The 19383-nt window shown below is 34.9% G+C and overlaps 1 protein-coding gene across 2 annotated transcripts in view; it reads left to right on the top strand.

Moving 5' to 3' along the window:
• Window positions 1-19383, top strand: part of LOC124642124 (glycerol-3-phosphate acyltransferase 1, mitochondrial) — a 65859-nt gene that overhangs the window by 29726 nt on the left and 16750 nt on the right. For both annotated transcript variants that reach the window (XM_047180440.1, XM_047180439.1), the window contains 2 exons: window positions 4379-4517; window positions 6759-6872. In XM_047180440.1, the coding sequence (XP_047036396.1) occupies window positions 4392-4517; window positions 6759-6872 (240 nt within the window). In that variant the 5' untranslated portion in view covers window positions 4379-4391. The remainder of the gene's footprint in view (window positions 1-4378; window positions 4518-6758; window positions 6873-19383) is intronic.

Genomic DNA, 19383 nt, shown 5'->3' with positions numbered 1-19383 from the left:
TAGTATGTAGTTACTTAGCTTTTTCATCCTACTTCTCTAGTTAATTGTTCATGTATTAAAGCTACTGTTCTAGCACATTTTAATAATAGCCTAGACATATTCTTCGAAAATAGGAATCATGAAATAACTCTACTTGCTGAGTAATCTGTGTTCTTACCAGGCAAAACACAGCCACGGAAAGTCGTTAACCTAGTTGATACGTAAAAAAAATATTAAATTCATATTGAATTAAAATTCATGACATTCGAAAACACTACAACCATTTATTACGTTTCTTCTAGGGTTTAATATTAAAAAAAAACCTTAACTAACCCGGGACCATGAAAACTCTTTTGAAAGAATCCCACATCTAGCTATAAAACTCAGGCCTAGCTAGGACTTATAATAATTGAGAGTTAATGGAAAGTTGGTCTGCTCTCTCTTGCAGTCTACCCACGATCGTTCAAAGCGATTGCTTGCTTTACTGCTATACAATTTATTTAATGAACGCTGTATAAAAACTAGATAATTGCTTATATTTCACTGATACCCTGTCTTACTCCGGTATTGCTGGATCGAATCTTAAAACCGCGACTAGATTCATATCTGGGATGGTCCCTAATTGCTCATTTCCAAAGACACGAATAAACGGTTTCTGGTCTATAAACATATTTTTACTTTAGTTTGTATTCCGTTGTAGTGTAATTGTCTAGAGTTATTATTTTAATTACTGAACTCATTTGTTGCGGTCTCGTTGAAATGAACACGTTCTTTCAAAAAGTCTTGCTCTAGTTTGCGTAACTTTGGCTTTCTGTGTCTAGTCGAATTTCTGTCTCTCATCTCAATAAAAATCTATAACATTTTGAGTGTTTCATTTGAATCCATTGTAGGTATAATTCTGATTCGGCAACTTCATTCGGGATGTTATCTTCAGGCTCAAACAAAACGTTAGAAAAAGTGTCGATAACATAAATGAACTCTCAATTATACATTTTTACAAATTAATAATATTAAAATTCTTGGGCAGATGTTAATGACCTCAAATTCTGCCGCACTCTTTATTTATAAACAAAGTGTGCGTCGCGATGTAAATGTTGAAACAAAGAAAAACAATACAGCGATAAAAATAATGAAACAATGAAGGAAATGCGTAGAAAATATGATTCTGTTGATAACTCTATAACATTGTATTTTGAAAATGATAAAGAAAACATTGATTACCATTGTGTACACATAACAAGAACATTAGGTAAAGGGTAAGATTAGATGTTTTACGAAAACATTGGGAATAAAAGTATGTCTTTGATAATTGATAAATATCCATCGGTGTTACGAATTTTAGTACATACTAGCTACTGCCAGCGGTTTCACCCGCATCCCGTGGGAACTACTTCCCGTACCGGGATAAAAAGTCCTATAGTCTTCCTCGATAAATGGGCTATCTAACACTGAAAGAAATTTTCAAATCGGACCAGTAGTTCCTGAGATTAGCGCGTTCATTGTTTGAACAAAAAAATTTTTCTAAGATTTTTTCAATCAATAATTAAAGAAAGAATTTAAACATTGCAATCTTTCTTCTACCATTCGTATCTTCTTTTGTTTCTCTAATAGTCAATTTGTGTAATTTATTAGGTTACAGAGCACTATATATTCACAATGCGTTAATAAATGTAATATTATCATATAACAAGCCATTACAGTTCAATAGGCGTTGGAAAGTTTTGTATCTTTGTTCGTTCCATATATTGTTCTTCTATATACACATACAAGTTTATATTGTAGTGTACTTGTGTTGTGTATTGAGGAAGGTTATGGTTCATTTCGATTCACATTAGTATTCATATAAAAACTCTTTGAATGCACGATACTTTGATTGTTGACTACACTTGCTGTAAGTTCTTTAGAATATTGTAAATGAAATGATACTGAAAATAAATATGACAAATTGTGCATGTTTCCTGATATTCAATTGAGATTTATTAAAATCTTGATGGAATGCAGAAAAATTTAAACCATGAGAGAATCTAGCTTCTCTGTTCTGAAATAAGGTCAATTTCTTGCCATTCAAATAACAGCCCGCAAATGCACTCGTGAGTTTGAACTTGAAAGCAGATATCTTCATCAACACCATAAACAAAAATAGTCACGTAAATCACCTTCAGTTTGAAATAGCGCTTTGTATTTGAAATTACTTTATAGTTCTTTTTTATGTTCTACGCCATTTATATTTTACGATCTCACGAAAGAAACTATACTTAATGTATCATATATGTCATCTGGTTATTTTCTTAGCGTGTTCTCATAAAGATCGTAAAAAATTTCCTTTGAAAACTTCCCTACAGATGAATCATGAACTTTACTCTTATTTTCACGGAAAATAGTGTAATTTTTAATAATAAATCTGACATTTTTCAGTTTGTTAAATTCATTTTCTTCATGGCTTTGTTTCACATTTTTCACACTGTATTATGAATTTGCACATAAGAGAAATAAAACGTAGTTTTGTTAATGACTGTGACGATACTTTTCAACTAATTATGTTTTGTCATAGTGCTTCGATTCTTTATGCACGCTTGTATTTTGATTAAATACTTCTCACATAAATAGTTTATACGCTCTTTTAAATAGTGTATTGATAAGAATTTCCATTCACACATTGTCATTGTTTAATGCACATGCACAAATACCAGTCTATGGCGTCCACGGCCGATTTCGGCCACGGCGGCTGTTCTCATTTAAGGAGATCAGCCAGCTGCGCAGGACATATTATAGTGCACGAGCATTTACGCAGACACAGGTGCACTCACTATTCCTTCACTCTCATAGCCCGATGGGACGGTAATCCGACACGACCGGAAAGAGATCAGGCGCAGGACCGACATTTACGTGCTCTCCGATGCACGGGTGTATCAATCACCAGCTTCCAGGCTCTGGGCTGCTTTGTGAAAGTCTTCTTAAACCCACAAAGCGATTTCGGCCCGACTCGGGAATCGAACTCGAGACCTCGTGCTCAGCAGCCGCACTTGCGACAGCTAGACCAACGAGGCAGTTAATACAACAAACACCAACCAACGAGGAAACAAATACCAGTACAGATGACATTACCAATATCAAACTTAGACCCAGATCTAAAATATTTTAAGATCATCTTATAAGTTCCAAATCTCTATTTTTGGTTATTATGGTTATTATGACAAGTAAACCGGTACATCTTTCCTTGTCGTAATTATAAGCAGGACTTATTACAATTGTAAACTTATATATGTGAAAGTATTTGTAAATAAGTTGTTGGTGTGCCTTGTAAATAAATAAACTGATTAATATTGCTTTCGTTTATGCAATCTTCGGATAATTATTATTTTGGAAAATCTGTGCAAAATTTTTATCGCTAAGTATTGTTATCTTCGAAAATCACGTGTTTGCTTTCAGGGTCACGTGGAGTTTCGGAAGCAATGATTTATCAACGCGTAAACATTTCATCATTTTTTTAGTCGGTGATAAACCTCACCTATGTACGTAATTTTTGATGATTGAGTATGACTTTCAAGTGTTAAAAGTGGACTAATTGACCTAGGTCCTTTACTAATTATCAAATTAGGAAAATCCATAGAAAAATATTGTTAAAATTATACGTCACTATCAAATAAAGAGAATAAAATATAAAAAATCGTTTAAATAAAATACTTCTTCCTGTGCATATGTACGTATTCTCAAAATAAGGATATGCCCAGAATATTTACAAGAAAGTCGTGCAAGTTATATAAATGAAACACTGAACAAATTAATTACTACAGTATAACACAATGATGTTGATTTTCTTTGAAAATTGTTTTAGGTTCTCTTTGTTTTAAGTACCTACTGAGACGTAATTGATGGCTTTCGTTATTAATTACAAAGCCACGAGACTACATTGTTCATCTGCACTTCCTATACATGTCTGGATATTAAAAGAGACGCGTGAGGGAGTGTCTGACTCTTACTGGCCAAAACCCACCATGTTCCTTCTTAAGCTCTTTATGTACCAGGGCCACGGTAACTCGATAGTAGTTCGAACAATCCCGCAGCCTGTGATCCACTTGGGTCTATTTCGATGATAGAAAATACCGGCCTCATCTAGTACCCCCTTACCGCATAGAAAGCCATATATGGACGCCGAAGATTGTTTTTTTTTTTTTTCAGAAAAATCCTGAAAGAAAATCGTTAAGTTCGGCGTCCAAATATGGCTTTGTACGCCATAAGGGGTCATGTTAAAGTGTTTTGTAAACCTATAAGCAAAAGTAAATGAGACCTATGTTTTAATTTATTGTTGTTTATCGAGGAAGAGGAGGACATGAAGTTTTTTTTTTTATAAACCTATTAGCAGAGACCTATGATTTAATGTATTGTTCTTTGTCCTCAGCCGTGTGGCCGATATGCTGGAGGTGGTTGGCGAGAGGGTGGGGGGATGGTGTGGCCGAGACACCAGCTCCTCCCTCCGACAGGCGGTGCGCGCGCGTAAAAGGCAGCAGGAATATGCGAAAGTGGACAATGATGTTGCTGTGAGTATTTGTTTTATCAACACACTGGCTTAGTAGACTTGTTTATGCTCCTACTACTGGTCTAAATTACTCTTTTCTTTAGAATGAAAAGCCATCAGTGTTGATTATCTCGATAACTCAAAGGGAAGCCGAGGGGAGGAAAAGTTAATTTAGATGTCTGAATAGAAGTCTCCTTGTGATGTTTTCCTTTACTGTTTGACAGTAAAATGTCAAGGTGGTCTTGATCCTCTTACTTGAATATGTAGGCTTCGAGCCACTGTAGTCATTCCCTAAATCATCTGGAGATCAAGAATCTCTTCGTTTGATTATTATTTTGTGTAGAAGTATTCTGTTTCTAATTGTCACGTTCCTAATATATCTGGATTCGCAACGATAAGGTTTGCGTTTGTATTTATTAATTGATTTTAATATTTACGTATCAAAGTTTCCATTGAAGATGTTACATTAACTGCTTCCGTTGAAGCAACAGTAGCCGTTAGGGTATTAGTATTCGTACCACAGTTTCCGCTTTCCTTTGTTGTAATGAAATACCGAAAATGGCTTGCTTATCAAAACTGGTTTTACTATTATATTGATTAAATACTTACTTCAGCGGAAACGTGTAGTGTCCTTTATATTGCTTTTCCGTGAATATTAAAATGCTTAACAACTTCATTTTATTCTAATCTTTCTCAACTATATTTACGATACATATTATTTTACTACTTCTCAGTATATTCACTATCATCATTAGCAAGCCGTGCATTCCCACGGTTGCATATAATATGCCTTTCCTTTAAGCCAGCCATTTCTGTCCCGCGTTTGGCCCAACCGGTTCTTCCTACGACATTTTGTTAGTCATCATTTGCAGTTTTAGTATTTGAATAATTCAGCAATTCACAAAGTGAGTTATGTTCACTTTGGAAATCTGAAAAATCTAGAGCAACGAACTTCTGTCTTAATTTGATCGGATTTTCAGCAGTTTAACATTTTTCATATTGTATCAACAAAGTTAATGCCAAAATACAAATCATGTTTGGATTCGTCTACTTCGTGTATTTTTGAAGATTAAAGTATATTCTGGCCATAAAAACCTTTTCTGGCCTCGAAATGATTGTAATTATTTCTTTTTTTTACTCGTCTGCTGCCTCCGCCAGGTTGATATAAATACAGGTTTCTGTCCTTTCGTTTTTATACTTTCTGTAATCACAAAAGCAATCACAAAATGAGTGTGTCATTGAGTGCCCTGGACACGTCTGTTACGTTAACCAGTGGTTACGAATGAAGTAACATTGATATTATTGTTGTTATAACTCTCATTCGTCACGTGACGTTTTAACATCAACAATTTGGAAACGATTGCGAAGTGATTCTGTTTTATTATGTTTTATATCTTACTTGTATTACTAACCTAGTTCTGTGCGTGTGGTTTTAGTATCGCTTCTTGTTTAGCTGGAAAACATTTCGTTTAAATTGTTATTGTGTCCCAGGTGCTTACCATGAACGAACAATTATCAAGTCTTCTAGCCGTTTTGCCATTTCCTTATTATGCTATACTTGGTGTAGGGCCCCTTGGTCTTAAAGGAAATTCCTCTTAAAACACACACCAGCACAAATACCAACTCTTGATTAGTGTGTTCCTCTAATTTCTTCAGAGACCTCTTAGTTATCGTTTAAATCATACGGGATCATTCCGGCCACAAATAAATTCTGACGTGTATAATTTGCAAATAACTTAGTCATATCACCTTTTTGGACTTCTACAGTCCGTGTTGCTTCATTTGCCTCAGATTCTTCTTCAAGAAATAATGCGTTATTTACATATATATGTATATGTAAAGATATTCAAAAGTGAGTCAGATCATGTCGATGTTTGTGTGTATTTGGCAAATGTGAAAATGTGCTAATTGGCAACTTACATTCTTAGTACGTTTAGAGGTTGACCCTTTTCTAGGACAATGTATTGGCAGTATACGATAACTTTCTGTGGAATGTTCGGAAGTATGGGCTAAATGAAGTATTTTATTCTTCATCCTCCCCATTGATGTTATTGGTATGGTTCTTGTATCAATTTTACCTGCAAACACGTCTTATAATTTCTTCAACTCGGTCACAGCGAAGTTTACTATCCTTATTTTACTAGAAGTAGAGTTTATCTTTTCTTGTTCCAAATCTACTTGATTGTCTCTAACATTTAACCTTTTGATTTCCAATACTAACTTAGCAGTTACAATATTTTCAATAATGATTGTCTATTCACAGTGCCGCACATCGTCGCTATACAGAATAAAGGAAGGACCAGTGATTCCGGCTCCTGAACCGCAGATGAGACCACCAGCTGGACTGGCGTGTGGAAGATGTGCACCGGTTTCCAGGGTAAGTTCATACCCTATATATAACCCTATGTATTTATATTACCCTAGTCTCACTGAAGCACTTGAGAACAAGTTTACTGACAATGTAAGCGACAGTCTTCTTACGACAATTGTTTGCTATGATTTTCACAGTCAATTTTCAAAATAAACAGTGGTTCTAAGAAAAAACTGACGGTGATTTTGAACCTTACACATAGGTACATACTTTGTATCGGCCATACATGATGCATCAATGCGTTATTCAAAATATTATAACTTTCTTAAATTAATTCGAAGCTGTGCGGAAATTGAATTGTATTAGACACTATTATTTGACCATCCTCCGAGCCTTTTCCCAATCATGTTGGGGTCGGCTTCCAGTCTAACCGGATTCAGCTGAGTACCAGTGCTTTACAAGAAGCGACTGCCTATCTGACCTCCTCAACCCAGTTACCCGGGCAACCCGATACCCCTTGGTTAGACTGGTGTCAGACTTACTGGCTTCTGACTACCCGTAACGACTGCCAAGGATGTTCAATGACAGCCGGGACCTACAGTTTAACGTGCCATCCGAAACACAGCCAATGGTGTCTAAGATATACTTAGAAAGTACATACAAACTTAGAAAAGTTGCATTGGTACTTGCCTGACCTGGGATCGAACCCTCGCCCTCATACTTGAGAGGTTGGACCTTTACCCACTAGGCCACCACGACTTTTTTCACTATTATTTGACCAAATGTTTTAAATTATACTTAGTAAACTAGGTATTTAATTAGTTTGGAATAGAAATCTAGAAAGCACTGAAATGTTTATTTGATTCGTTGTCAACTTTGATACTGTGACTTTGATTATACTTTAAATTAGTACATACATAGTATTATAATTAAGTATTTTGCGTGTTTGGCGCTAAATGATAATATCAGGAACTGAATTGCAGCAATTTTGTATTGTTATATCGAAACATGGTGGCTGTATGCGTGTTTTGTCCTAATAACAATGCAACGAAGGTTGTTCTAACATGTGTGAAAACAATTAATACTTACTGTATAAATAATATCGAGGTTTTATAGAAAGTTTTATAATACGTACTGAATTTTGGTCCTTTCCGATTTTGGTCCTTTCCGATTTTGGTCCTTTCTGATTTTAGTCCTTTCTGATTTTGGTCCTTTCTGATTTTGGTCCTTTCTGATTTTGGTCCTTTCTGATCTTGGTCCATTCCGACCCTGATCCTTTGAGACGACATGATTACGGTAGATTATTACGCGATGGCCTTTTCTAAACCTACTTTACATATCTTTTGTTCTTTGTTTCCCTGAATATCAAAAGCGTGACAAACTCGAGTTAGCAAATAATGCCAGTTTGACTTTACCTTATACCAATAGTTTGCACATACTTGAATTTAAAACGGGGTAAGACTTTATGAAATGCTATAAATAAATGAAAAAAGAAGAAACCTTGGAATAAATAAATTAATATTAGTCATAAACCTTTCTATTGACTTTCTTGATATAAATGCAAACAATAGAGCAGTAATGCAATAAATTATAATAAAGACAATATAGGCTGCTATATTTACTACGCAGTTCAAAGTATAAAGTACATTTAAACATTTATCACTTAGTTCCAAAGATCATTTTCTTCCGCAATCGGTCAATGACTATATTTCTCACAAACTGCGCATATGTATAAAGTTTCGTTAATACAGATATCGTGTGTGCCAGTAACACCATTTAATTTAAAGAATGAGATCTGTTTATAAACAAACCTCTTTGTAGCGAAAATTTAAAACAATGACTCTTATATTTGCATTTAAGATTAACTTTCCCAATCCGAATTCTCCAAATTTTTAGGAGTATAGTTCCCGTTTTTTTTGATAAAAAATTGACCTTTTTTTTGGATGGGAAATCATCAATGACCTTTCCCGTTGTGGGTGCAGCGTGAGGGAGTGTCATGTTCCTTCTTAAGCCCTTTATGTACTAGAGCCGCGGTAACTTTTTCAAACAATCCCGCAGTCCCAGCAGGATTTACTGATATAAACCGGGAAGAGTATCGATATCCATTATTCAATGATAATAATTACATGCATAGTAATTTCAAGCATGTCCGAGTAAGGACACTATACTGACACATATCATAATTAAACCACGGACTTTTCCTTGCGAGTCATCTTAAGGCCTTAGAACATCGGTATCCGTTACCGATCTCTGATGGCCATATCACAAATGGAACTTCAATAACTTATAGATAATGTATAATACACAATATAAATTCCGTTGCGAGAAAACATGATTCTTATCTCGATCGCCTTGTAAGGGAATATGAAGGTGGTAGAATTTATCTGTATGCTGGTCCTTTGGAGCGCACTGAACATTGTGATAGCCTTAAATGATTTTCCGCCGTGTTAAATGCTTGGTGAAGTGTACTTTCATGGTGGTCCTCAAATTCAAGCTTAAACGGTCCTTAGGACTATGGTTGAAACTCAAAATTAGGCTAATCAACAGGACTATTCGAACGTCAAAACAAAAGACAACCCTTCACGCTCCTTGGTTACTCTACTCACATGTATTCTTCCTCTAAAACGAGTTACAACACATACTTCGTAGTGAATTGTAAGCTTAATCTACACTAATCATTGGCCATTAAAAAGAAGACAATTATCTATAGTCTGTTTTTTAATCTCGTAGACTAAATTGACACTTGCAAAATGTCAACCTTCCAAATAATTTTGCTAGCTCTGTGGTGCAGTGTTGTACTTACGATACCGGTACGTTGAATCGTAACTTTTTACAATAAGTCATCCTGAAATAATGGGCTTATCCTTGATGATTACGCATGGCTTTGCGTGGTCAGATATCCCTGGCAGTTTGTAGCACGTCGTACAGCCATGTGTACGTACGTGAATTTTAAATATAAAACTTTGAATGAATATTAAATTCGTCTATTATAGATAAAAAGTTACGATTCAACGAACCGGTATCGTAAGTACAACACTGCACCACAGAGCTAGCAAAATTATTAGAAAGTTTGACATTTTGCAAGTGTCAATTTAGTCTACGAGATTAAAAAACAGACTATACTTAGTAGTTCCACCGAGGTTAATAAAGGGAACTCTATACGTCCCTGTGTGCCGGAACAGATACTCGAAGCGAATCTATTTTAGTTAAAGGTTATCCGACTTCTTGACCTAGAATTTGTTTTATGTGTGACGTTTGACGCTGAATTTAAATGACACGATTTGTTAACATCATCATTGATATTGTTATTACACTTCTTTGGGTACTTAGCGTTGGTAATACTAAAAGTTTCATCTATTTAAATCTTCTAAACCTTCTCTATCTCGACCTTTTTTTCCAAAAGACCAGTCTGTCCAAAAAGGTGGTCAAATAAATTCCCATTTATCGAGTATTTTACATTCCCACTTCACTTCTATCCTTGATAAGTAACTTCTACTCGTCTACAAGTACATATTTACAGTGCATACTTTCTAACGTCATAAATGCATACTTATATCACAATATCTCTTTCACCTTTATAAGTATCCAAGAGCAAACATTATTAATCTGTAGCAGACATAATATGACGTCACTTTCCCTTCAAAGAGTTTTCCTTGTTATGGTAATATCTTTGTTTCAGCAGGCATTGTTTCGAGCACATTGTGATGTACGGACAAAACGGATGTATCGATTGCTTATCTATCGAACTTTGTAACAACTGATAATGGCGCTTTGCTCCCAGATTTTGCAAGTGCTTTGGTACTTATGTGTCCTTATCGTGTTGAACTGTTTTTTTCTTTTCAATTAGCATTAATGAATGGTAATTAGGCAACCCAAACAAATTCGACCGAGACGGGGTTGAATAGAAATATCGATATTCTCCAGCACTATTTTCGAGAAGCAGAGAGGGCAGGTCTCGACTGTCAATTGGACATCTTTGAAAGTCGTTACGGAAAGCCAGAAAGTCTGACAACTTAGCTGGGTCGACTAGGTCAGATAGGCAGTCGCTCCATGTAAAACATTGGTACTCAGCTGCATCCGCCTAAACTTTAAGCCGACCCCAACATAGTTGGGAAAAGGCTGGGCAGATGAGTGTATAATTTATAGTGGACAAGCCAAACGAACTGACTGAGACGACGTTGAATAGAAAAATCGATATTTCCCACCTCTATTTAAGAGAAATTCCTGAGTGTAGGTTTGGCGACTTGATGCAATGAAGAGAAGGATATAAATATGTTTGTCTAATTAAATATTGGTAGTGGAATATTTTTCAACATTTATAGACGGAACATAGAATGTTTGTCGAATAGTTCCCTCTCCTGTCTACGTTTCGCCGAATGATTGGCCACGGTAGGTCGCTGACTTCAGTTTATAGCCATACCGTGCCGGCAAGTTTTTCTATACATACGTGACATAATTATATAGCAATGGGTGTCTGATTAAATTACTGCCACACAAAAATTGCGGACTTAATTATTATTTTTGAGTTTTTGAATTTAAGTGGCAAAATATTCCACGGAATACAGAAATTATTTTTGTTATCCTTTCAAGGGCATAAAAAATACATTTATATTGTTTATTGAATGATTCATGAAAATGTTGTATGAATTTGCATAAAATAAATGCCTTTTATCCAGCTTGGAACGAAAGTAAGATTCGATAAGATATTATAATATTCTACCTGTACATTGAAACTATTGAAAGTCATGGCTGAGCAGACAATATGTCCTAATCTAGTTCCTGCTCATATCACTAATTAATACCTACATTTCTCCCAGTGATAACCTTATTATCTCGATAGCAACAAGCATTATTATAATTACGTTATCTACAGGATTAACTTATTAATCTTATTTCTAGGTGGTAATAATGCATCGATCAAAATAATCGTTCATATTTAACGATAAATCGGTACATTTGTGACGACAATTTCTTTCACAAAAAAATTCAATTTCATCAATTTTTATCTCAGAATTTATTTAATCTGAAAAATATGTTCGGTTTACTTATATGTCTGGTAGATTTTGTAGTGAGAACAAGTTATTAAAATCAATACAAAAATATTTGCGATTCTTCTTTTTCGGTTAAGGTTGGTTTCATACGCCTTTCACGTATGAAAACGCCTTGACAGGTTGTTTAAATTTAAATAAAAATAGATATAAAGTTACACGATTCCATTCTTTGTTATATTTCCTATTTAGACACTTATCTACTAAGTAGGTATGATTTTCCTTTATTTTATGACATAATAATATCTGATAGATAACAGATAGCAATTTGTCAAACATTATGTTTATATTTTGTTAAAGGAGGCACCTTCTTTGTTTTATTACAATGCTTGAAGGACCAATAATATTCAGGTTAAAAAGGACCAAATAATATTGTTATCCGATGTCAACCTGTTTTGTCGCATGATCAAAATTGTTTTTATTATATTAACCTTACAGTGTTTTTTTCATCATTGTTTTATTTATTACTTATTGAAAATAAAACCAAAATCCGTACCCAATATTTATCACATATGTCCTTAACTTGGTTTTTAAAAAACAATCTCGTTTCAATGTCCTACATGACATTCACATCACCTTAAAAACAACAAGAGTCCAGTTTTCGTTTAAAAAAAAAGTCGTTCAGGTCAATATTTTCTCGAAGCTGGAAGCAATTGGAGTAAAATGTCATATTTATATGTCCATTTTTAAAACGTCTTAAACCGACTGAACTTATACCTACATGAAGGTTTACAGAATTTAATTCTGCTGATGGATATCGAACTTTTCCTAGAAAAAAACGACTTTAAAGCAATTTACACAAGACTTGTAAAACTCTGATTCTTACAAATTAAGTATAGAGTATTTTCTACAGCACAACATTAAAAAAAGAGAGTATTTTTTGTTCATAAAGCATTTAGCAATTAGAAGATGCTAATTGTAATAACATTAATTATTGCCGTTTCCAATATTCTCTTGATTTCTTACTAGAGATAGAATTTTGAGATGTCAAATTCCTACTATCCCTTAGTAGACAATGAACAGATAGTTAGATTACTGGGATCGGCCATTATAGGATAATGATATTTCATATTAAGATATGATGCTAATGAGCTTCCATATTTATAAACGCAGTAGCATAAAACAAAAGATAATTGAAGACCATATGTATTACCAATTAGGAGGAAAATACGCAATTAATGATAGAGTTAATCGTTTTTTATAATTCGCTGGATGATTTAGAACTTAGCAGGTCTTGGATTTCGAGGTCCTTATTCACAGAGGACCGCATAGCTTAGGAATGTAATGCAAATAAGAAAATCAGAAGTACTATAGTACACAGTATACTACGACTGGGCAGACAAACAACTTTATTTTAAACTGTTTTCCGTGTTGTCACGCGCGTCCCGTGGGAACTACTTCCCCCACCTGAATAAAATGTAGCCTGTAATAATGCAACTTGCCAACTGTGAAAGAATAAGCGGACAAACAAAACATTAAAATTTTGTAACATAAAAGATACGAAAGCGACGCAGGAAACTACAACAAATCGTTGGTGGATTTCAGCATTTCATAAGTATAGAATAGGTTTCTATGTATGCTAATACTAGCTTCCGCCAGCGGCTTCGCCCGCGTGGTGTGTTAATAAAAAGTAGCCTATGTGTTGATCCAGTGTATCACCTATCTACATCCAAATTTCAATCAAATCAGTCCAGCCGTTTTTGCGTGATTGAATAACAAACATACATCCATACATTCTCACAAACTTTCACATTTATAATATAAGTAAGATTAATTTTAACATACTGTTCAAACTGGTCCTTCGATCCTGTCTATCTTCATACTGTTTGTAATTTACAATGTAATACCGACCTTACGGTACTCCCCGCGGCCGTGCGTGGTGTGAATACTAGAGAGGCGACCTGCTTCGTCTTCACTTGCAAAGATAAGGCGTCAAGGTACACCTCTACTGTGTTCACTTTCTAGTACCTGCGTATGTACAAGTACTAGAGGAATTTCTTCATCAGACTTGTTCTACTGAAGGACATAGGCTTCTTCCCGAAAAGAGAAAGAATGAAACGTTGCTCAAGGTGGTTTGGCGATTTCGGACATAAAAGTCTGTGTTTCCTCTGTTCCTCGAGGTGTTTTCCTTTTATCAGTACTCAGTCATCCAAAGTACACTAAGATAGGGGTTAAAAAACATAAAGGCTACATGGATTTGAAAGGACATAATCCTAATACAGTCCTATCATAATCAGTCATCATTGTCATAACCAGTATCCTAGTACATAATAATTCATGATTGCGAGTATTAGCAGTTCTGTACCAGATTTTTTGGTACTAGAAAATTCTGAAATTGCGCAGCTATGATCTAAAATTTCGTGATTAAAAATATTCTGGATAAGCATTTACTGAATTAATATTCAGTTAGTATTCTTCTAATATCAATTTAATGGCAGTAGAATGACTTGAATGTTTAATTTAGTTAGATAATGAAGTTTATTTAATTTTACCTGTTGCATATGTAACAAGGAACGAAGATTCATACTAAATGGTATAAATTATTATTTACATAAATATAATAAATGTAGCTCTTGCAACCGCAAATAATGCAATATTGAGTTCAAGAGCACCTACATTGTTATGTCATCTTATTTTAGAACGTACATAGCGTTCATTCGTTTCAAAACTTAACACCATTATGTATCATTAAATAAAGTTATTGTGAAAGATTATACGCGCTATTGTATATTATATTACGTCGTTTTGGAATGAAAATTATATGCGAGAGGTGTTAGGAGCGTAAATGGGTTCTGCAGGCCACATTACTTATTGGCATTTTCCATGTGAAAATTGACAGAATTACTAAGGAATGCGCATGTGTATGAACTCGTTTGATGGCGAAAAATGACCAGGGAGAGAGTGAAAGAAAAATATAGCGTGTTGGAACATAATGTGAGACTAAAACATATCTGCTGTATGAAGAGACAATTTAAGAGATCGAGTTTGTGCATTACTTCTGCAAAATAACATTAACTGCCTTTCCACATCAACAAACTTCTATAAAATGCACAAACCGCTACGTTTGTTTATGTATTTTTATTAGCAAGATCTATGGAGCATCTATGATTAATTCAATAACGGTTGCGTACGCGCAGACCCGCCCACCTTGCGATTTCGTACATTGACCTCGTTCAAGTACATGCTTTATGGGGTTATTTGCACATTTTATTTGTTTGCGAGCATCAACACTATTAGACTCGATGTTTTTAGGCTTGAGAACGTTCAGAACGGGAATTCGAAAGAGACGTTTTCAATAAATTGAGAAATATCTCGTGTATTTCATGAAAGATATTATCTTTAATATCAGTGTAAGATACTATTTTAGCAATATATTGCGTCTATCAACTTTGCTGAACAAAGGGAAAATTATTGTTTTAAGGTTCACAAGCATCATCATCCTCCGAGCCTTTTCCCAATCATGTTGGGGTCGGCTTCCAGTCTAACCGGATTCAGCTGAGTACCAGTGCTTTACAAGAAGCGACTGCCTATCTGACCTCCTCAACCCAGTTACCCGGGCAACCCGATACCCCTTGGTTAGACTGGTGTCAGACTTACTGGCTTCTGACTACCCGTAACGACTGCCAAGGATGTTCAATGACAGCCGGGACCTACAGTTTAACATGCCATCCGAAACACAGCCAATGGTGTCTAAGATAAACTTAGAAAGTACATACAAACTTAGAAAAGTTGCATTGCTACTTGCCTTACCTGGGATCGTACCCGCGCCCTCATACTTGAGAGGTTGGTCTTTTACCCACTAGGCCACCACGACTTTTTTTTTAAGGTTCTTAAGCATATCTGTAGTAAAAACTTAGTAAGCATATAGGAATAGAACGGATAACGATTCGACGCCCTTGACACTCACTATATCAGAATGATTGAACGGATCATGTAACGAGGCATGTGTCAAAATCATTCGGCTAGTTTACAAGCTGTGAGGGGCCTTTCGGAAGTACACACATACACACACAGAACTAATAATTCCTCTAGTACGGTCTTTGGACTTAGAATTAACTGCCGAAACTGCATGGTAGGCAAAGAAAAATAAGCACCTCAGAGCTGTAATTACTATAAGACAATTGTACGTATACACTGCCAATAAAAAAGAATTACACCCACAAAATTATCTTCAATCATTATACAGCATTTTATAATATCTCTTCACTTCTGTACTCAAATAAGGACATTTTCGGCGACTCTTGCCGTCCTCAAACGAGAACCCATGACCCGAAGATGCTACTGTGTCGTAACCACGCATCATCAAAGTCACAAGGTTAACGTGAATGTCGTCAGTATTCGTGTAAGACTTGGAACAATCAAGTAAATGCCTCGATTGAGGACAATTACTGTGAACTTGAGCTTTGTTGTGTGAGAAAGAATTTGATAATGACGACAAGAAGGTTAGTTAGAAGGAACAGTTTTAATGATAGCGATGAAGGTGGTTCTGGAGAAGAAGTAAATTATCTGTTAATAGCTGAATTTAAACTAGGCTAAGTACTTGCCTTACTATAATGATTCCTCCTGCTGTGGGTGCGACATGAGGGAATGTCATTCTTACTGATTAAAATCCACCATATTCCTTCTTTAAGTTCTTTATAAACGTACCAAGGTCGCGGTAGCTCCATTGAACAATCCCGCAGACCTTGCAGGAAACTGCCCATAAGAATATTTAACATTCAGTATAAATTATAAAATTATACAACATCAATGAACATTTCGGAGGTGAATAGAAACCTTAAACTATTTTACCTTCAAATACAGATAATTGCAAGTATACGATATTGAAACTATTTGGCGAACAAAACAAACATAGTTAAGTGCGAATCATTAAGGACGTAAGGTACGTTTCCGTGTAAAACAAAGATACTAGTCAAATAAGAGTTTCCTCAACAAAGAGCTTTGTTCTTTACACCTTTGTCTTTTGACAAGTACATATGTAGGTACATACAATATCTTCGAAAAGAATTATCTAAAGTTAATACTTTGTTGTTTTGGTTCTTCGATCCGAAAAAGGCAAAAAGGATTTCCTAAATATGACCGTGAATTTTAAAAACAAGTTAAGGTGTCGTAAAAATCTGAAGATAATGATATCGTTTTAAAATAATAATAATATTGCGACCCTTAAGTTCATTGCACTTTGATATGGACTGCTTAGGTAAAATACCTTGCAAACGATGTAAACTTTAATTCGATACTAATCTTACACGATGTATGTAAGCGTTACAATGTTTTTTCCTTAAGCGAAAAGATTTTTTTGTTTGTTTACATTAGTATGCATGTCGTACATGAAAACTGGGTAGGTAATAAACAAATCTATAAGTAAATCTAATATTATAAAGCTGAAGAGTTTGTTTTTTTTCCTGTACCTACTTAACTTTTATTTCAGTGTTAGATAACTCTTTTGTCGAGGAAGACCATAGTTTTATCCGGGTACGCGAAGTAGTTCCCAAGAGATACGGTCATTAGAATATGTAAAACAATTGCAAATTATTGTAACTGTGGAATATATCATCGTGCATTTATCCAAGGTTGAATTTACGGGTCCAAAGTTTGCGACCATTTTATCAAGCTCCCGATAAAGAGTTATGTAAGGGATATACTAATTAACTGCAAATAAAATTAATTAAGAGATCATAGTCCAATGATAATAAAGTATTTTATATAATTGTTTATAAATATCTGCTCTTTTTGTGCTACTTCTAAATGTACATCAAAAGATACAAGGCTGCTATAAGATTGCAAACATAAAATAAAAATGAGTTTCATATACATATACATATTGTGTATATCAAATGGCAAGTGTACGTTATGTAAAAGTTGCAAAAAGTACGTACATAAGTGTATCAATTGCATAATGCACCAGTTGTTTAATTTACAGCAGCATACAGTATATAATACGCAGGTTTTATTTTGATTCTGAACGAACACAAATGTAGGCACCTCTTTTCTCAGAAACAAACCTAGAAATCGTAAATATTTATTAACAATCTATTGCTGTATGTTTATGATCTACATGTTTATCAGATAATATTAATTAAGCCTTTTTGCTATCACAGTGCAGAAGTCGTGAACTCAAGTTATTTTCCCTCCAAAGAGGACCAATCAACGTCAATCTGTCACGTTTACTGATGACGTCATAAAAATAATCAGCTCAAACAAGGTGAAAACTTATCTAAAGCCAAGCATTAAAAAGGGATTATATCGATTACGATTATAAACATCTCGGATTAAAGGATTCGGTGAGGCATTCGGTAAATCGATTAACGCCTACGTAAACATGCTGATGCGATTGCAATGCGATAGAATGTGGTTGGTCTGCGAACAAAAGAAAAACAATGCTCTTATATACATTATGTAATCTGTGACTTGGTATTTTATTGGGATTGTGTTTGTAGGGAAAGTTGTGAAATGGACACAAGAATTGCCTGTATTGCCACATGAAAACTGGGTAATTGTATCCTATAAAAGTAATCTTATATCGGGGACATCTAGCATTGTGTTCATACATATTTATCAGCTCTTTCATACATTTTGAACTTGGTGATTTCGAAACAAAAAATGTATCTACGTAGTAACATGTAACAAAATGATAGTCTAGCATTTTCGCCATCTTCATAAATGTCTGTGGTCATCGTGACAATTTAATCTAAATCTGTACTAGTAAAAAATCCGCTAAAACTCCTCATTTTTGCATTCAGATAATAAGCCTTTATCTACCAGACATATTTAACTTAATAACCTCAATTTTATAACATGCAATTTATTTATAAATAAATTAACTGATATGACGGTTTCTCACGTTTCTTATCCAGTTGGAAGTGGAAATATACGGCTTTCTAATAATAAATCGGTATCAGGTGTAAGTTCAATAGATATCTTGACAAGTCATACAAACTGACCAAGGTTGGGTCACGGGCGTTACTAGTCAATATGCGAAACACACCCAAGGCTTGGAAAATTCAAATTCAAAGTTAGAACTTTTTTCCTTATTGCTCTTCCTCTATCTATTTATTTTCGAGGTCTAGTTTAATGAGTTTGTATTTCAATGGTCACTGAGGATTGTGTGTACGGAATACAAGGAAAGAGGTGCTGATACGGAAATTTAAGTTTAGGTACCCCTTAGGCCTTAAACTTTTTAATTGAAAGCCTGAAAGAAATGCCAAAATTGCACCGGCCCCAAATTAATTGGGAACTGGGTAAGGGGACGGCCGTGTCTATGATACCCTGAAGAGCCTCCTTTTCGTGATAAGACTGATCATACTTGATTCATTATGTAGTTACATAAGACCTGGTCTATTTATTGTTTTCTAATTATAATACAGGAACATTTATTCAACCAGCTATTAAGGCACAACGTTAATGAACATACAAGTGTTTCATGTTACCTATACAATACAAACTCACTTTCTATCGCTCTCTGAGGTATCACATTTTTTGTTATATTCGTGCAAGGTGACATCATTTTCTTTGCGATATAAAAGCAAACA

This window comes from Helicoverpa zea, chromosome 23, assembly GCF_022581195.2.
Source record: "Helicoverpa zea isolate HzStark_Cry1AcR chromosome 23, ilHelZeax1.1, whole genome shotgun sequence".
NCBI lineage: Eukaryota > Metazoa > Arthropoda > Insecta > Lepidoptera > Noctuidae > Helicoverpa > Helicoverpa zea.
This window is presented reverse-complemented; position numbering and strand designations above follow the sequence as displayed.